Genomic DNA, 4,812 nt, shown 5'->3' on the forward strand with positions numbered 1-4,812 from the left:
CTCCCTCGGACGGGCTCGATTATCGTCGACCGTTGTCGCGAACGCGCGCGTCTGTATTATAACACTGACGACGATAATATTATAATATTATAACACCCGGCCAGACCTTTACGACCGTTCGGAAAACCGATATCCGTCTCGTCCGTCTTCGCCCGCGAATACATAATAATTTAATTTGAACGTTATAGTACAACTTATATCAATCACAAGTCGTGTGTGTATAGTGCCCGTCATATTATTATATTATATTATTTACATAATATTATACGCAGTGCATGTGTGCTCGTCTTACGACTTACGGTGGTAAACGTACCAATCTACAAGTTATAATAATAATATTATTATAACGTACACTGCCACGGAATGTCGGCGAATCCCATCCGAGGAATCCGGCGAAAAAAATCGTCGCTCACCGAAGTGAAGATAGCGGTTTTGGGGGCTCCCGGCGTCGGCAAAAGCGGTGAGCCGCACCCGTATGTTATAATATTATTATGTATATAGTACATATATATTATACACATACATTACTTATATTTATATAATTATAATATAATACTAGCTGACCCCGCGCACTTTGTAAAAAATGTAAACTCTTAACAAATTGTGATTGCTCAACTCCTTTTGGGTGTAACTCGTTGCAGTAAGTGCAACTCAGACATCCTGGTAGGCAATGTGTGAAATTTCGATTTGATGCATGCTTGCACCTGATCTGCCCAATAACAAATGGCAACCAATAAAATAATAAATACTAATTATTTCTCCTATAACAAATAGCAACCATTAATAAACAAAAATTTCCATCGTAAAACTCAAAATTCCCGTTTGAGCACCTCCTCAGGTTGGACCTATCTGGTCCAATTGTGAATCTAAACCTTCCTCTTGAATCACTCTATCAATTAAAAAAAAACACATCAGAATCCGTTGCGTAGTTTTAAAGCATACCTACAGACAGACAGAGAGGGACTTTCTTTTATACTATGTGAAGTTTAAGATAACAATATGTACTTTCGTATACGGGCGTCAATATAATATCATACTGATTCAGTTAGGTTAGGATTCTGCGTATCCAACCACCCACACAACAAATGAGAGCGTTAAAGTGTAAGGTTTTAGTTTGAAAACCTCCCTACTCGGCTACGCATCTACATTCCACTATTCCATCCTACACTCCTAGTCAATACCCCGCCCACCCAATGACTTAAGTCCCGGGACTCAAAAATCTGCCTTCACGCCGCCACTTGGCCACAGAAATTTGGCTGCACGTTGAGAATAACGCCGATATATTCATATCATTTAAGTCCAGCACTGCGCCACTGCACAGTCGACGTAGGTATCGCACCCTGATCGTTAAACGAGTGTTTTTGAGCATAGGCTCAACTAGGGTCAATTTTTTTTTTTTTTTGGGGGGGGGGGATAGAATTGAATAAGTTACACAGAGCCGCAAGGGCTTCGCCCCCGCACCTTCATAACCTCACTGATAAACCGGATGGCTACTGACAATACTCATATAAATTCATATGATATTAAAATATTTTTATATTTAAATTAATTTAATATTCAATATTAAATCAATACTAATTTTCTATTAGCTACAGAAAATTTGTTAATAATTGTTTTTGTCTCCAAACTATTTGTTACATCTCTTTTAATATTTATTATTGATAAATTTGAAAATCAATCTTATTTCATCATGGTTCTCTGCCAAGTTTTTAATCTCCGCTTTAATAAAAACGAACGTTCGCAGGTAGCCGAACTAACAGGTATTGTGAACGCTGCCTGTGGCAATTTATATAGATTTGGGCACAAGTCTTCAGTGACTATTTATTTAATATCATCCATATCAAAATTCTCTTTAACTTTAATCAGGCAATTTTTGGCAACACGCATCTCTGATTTCTAACGTAATAAACGCAATGCGTTTGTATATTTTGTTTATGGAATGTGAAACATTGATAATAACTGAAATAATAATAATATAATAAAATAATTATAATAAATATAATTATAATAAAATAATAATAATAGTATTTGAATTTGAGATTTTAGACGAATTGGAGGTTTTTTGTTTTAATTTCTATAACAAATAAAAAAATTTGTAAGTGATAGCTTACTTTTTAATTTATATTTGTACCTATATGTGGAAGCTGGATAAATATTTGGGGGGCTAAGCCCCCCCTAGACCCCACCTAATTGTGCCTATGTTTTCGAGAGTCAAATAAAAATGCGAATACACTAAATCTTAATGCTTGTGCGAAGAAATTGCAGTTGTTTTTCCACTGCATATTTCGATACTATCCAAAGAGCTCCGAAAGACTAGTATAATATATAATTTAATAACCGGATAATGTATGCAATGATATAACTAGGTACCTAATAACAATATAATGTATAATATTATAGTCGGAACCATAGGCGTACGCACATATAGTATGCAGGGTATGACCATTGACCATGCATAGGTACCCTGTGGGCTGATGGTAGATACTTTTCTCAAAGTTCCCAAACAACAATTTTCAGAAAGAAAATAATATAATAAAATGTATGTTTTTGACAATAGAGTTACAAAAGTCAAAAATATATCCTTTTCAATAAATACGTATTTATAAAAAAGTGTTTTTCAATTTCACATAGAAAAAAAGATGTTGAAAATGTTGCCTGTTATATTTTCTAGGTAACTATAATACGAGGCAGTGACATTAAAAATGGTTATCATAAATATTTTTAAGGCAATAGCATGAGCATTTATTTAGGGTAGTAACTACCCGGTAGTTTATATTTTTGAGGAGAATTTTATCAGACACATATATACCCTGCGAGCCAAGTCTGCACACGCCTATATGGTCGAGACGTATAATGTTGATTATATCAGCTCTCCCAATAACTTCAGCTGCGCATATTGTTATTATTATTTTAATGTGTTATATTTAGTGTAATACATCTAATACTATTTGTTGGACACGTGCTTTATATTTGTCTTGGATGTTGCGTTAATGTTGAAATTATATGTTTTTTTCTTTTTACAAATGGAGCATATCCAAAATTGCATCAAAATTATTGAATACGTTTTCCGGGATTAATGGTACCTATCAAATTTAATACATTGGTCAATCGAGTACGTATTTTTTGGGCAAGTTGAAAATTGGACGAAGAAGTTTCGATTATCCAATTCTTAAAAGGACGCCGCATTGTGAACGTATACGACGTAGCAAATTTGTATCCAGCAGTTCTAATTGTGTGTAATACTAATAATCTTTAATAATAGGACAAATTGGACTATTATCAAACTTAAATGTATAAGCATTATCTATTTATCTGTGCTTTAATATAGGTTTTTTATGAAATTTTTATTTTTATGCAAGTTAATGAGTAACTACTGAATAGAATCTATACTTCTCATACTTCAATAGATACATAAAAATATGGAAATTTAAAAATTATCATACCTCGCTTAAAAAATTAAATATTGTTAAAACATAAAACTAGTGATGAAGCACAGATAATCTTCTTACCTTTGAGTTTTATTATAGATCAATTCACTTTATTATTATAGCTAACTGCACAAAATTGGAACTGCTGAAGGCTGAAGACAAATTTGCTGTGTTGTACGTAAGTACTACGTTTGTAAGGCGGAGACAAAACATGCGGGTGTGGCGTCCTCTTAAACCATGAAATTCAAATCACATGAAATCACATACAACGTTATAATAATGTACCTATATGACGTCTAGATACAGTCCATTAAACAACCTGTACTCATTTTTAATTTATCAAAAGTGTTAATTTAATAGGAAGTCATGACAAATCAAGTTTTTCATAATAATAGACTTAAACTTCGTTAAATAGCATAGATTTAAATTTCTGTTTTAATGAATATTTATGAACGTAGAAGTTGTAACTAGTCTTAACATAAATTAACTGTTTTTTTCTCTTGTTTTTAGCATTGACCGTGCGGTTTTTAACAAAGAGATATATTGGCGAATATGACCACCAAGCTGGTAAGTTTTAATTTGAAAATTAATGCAAAGATAGAATTACAGCCCAGAAAACTCACGGTTAAATTATTCTGCAAAAAAAAAATAATTATAAACTGGTACTAAAATAAAATTAGACTATCTAAATAATTTATAATATTGTGTTTATTTAAATTGTCTTTTTCTGTAATAATTATATGGTACTAAACTTACGTTATACTAACGCGAATACTTTGTACAAACGTTTAAGGATAAAAATAACTTTTGAAGGCCAAACAAAATATTGATGAGATTGCATAGTAGGTACACAATGAAATGAGAATCCTGTAATATACAATAAGTTAAGGCCGTACAGACTTTAATGTTTCATCTTGCACAAGTTTACAAATCACAATAATTTATGTATTTAATATGAAATATTGAGAAATAATTTGACATTCAAAACGGCTAAATACCCACTTAATGTGTTCATAAATAGGTACAGTACACGTCTATACGTGTGTCTGTATTTGATATTTATGTTATTACTTTAGGTACCTATTGGCTATTAGTAATTTACAAAGGTGAATTTAATGAAAACAATTAACTTGAGTTGGTTAAAATAAGAACCTTGAGATAAAAGTTAATAGTTAACAAACAATACATTTAACTCTAAAAATTAAAAGTTATAATACAGAGAAAATATTAACTTAACTTAGTTAATTTTTTTTTAATATCAGCTAGGTCACAACCTCATACCTATCGTGATTGTGAAACGTTTTGAATAATATCTAAATATTTGGTTAAACATCCATTCTATTCTACCCTTCTTATTAAGGGGATTCGATACCGTGATTTTCCG

General features: G+C 32.0%; 1 protein-coding gene across 1 annotated transcript in view; it reads left to right on the forward strand.

The window, feature by feature from the left end:
- Window positions 1-4,812, forward strand: part of LOC103309419 (ras-related and estrogen-regulated growth inhibitor) — a 9,431-nt gene continuing 4,619 nt past the window's right edge. The window contains exons 1-2 of the mRNA XM_008184776.2: window positions 1-460; window positions 3,939-3,995. Coding sequence (XP_008182998.1) covers window positions 364-460; window positions 3,939-3,995 — 154 coding nt within the window. The 5' untranslated portion in view covers window positions 1-363. The remainder of the gene's footprint in view (window positions 461-3,938; window positions 3,996-4,812) is intronic.

Source organism: Acyrthosiphon pisum, chromosome A1, assembly GCF_005508785.2.
Source record: "Acyrthosiphon pisum isolate AL4f chromosome A1, pea_aphid_22Mar2018_4r6ur, whole genome shotgun sequence".
In the NCBI taxonomy this organism is placed as follows: Eukaryota; Metazoa; Arthropoda; class Insecta; order Hemiptera; family Aphididae; genus Acyrthosiphon; species Acyrthosiphon pisum.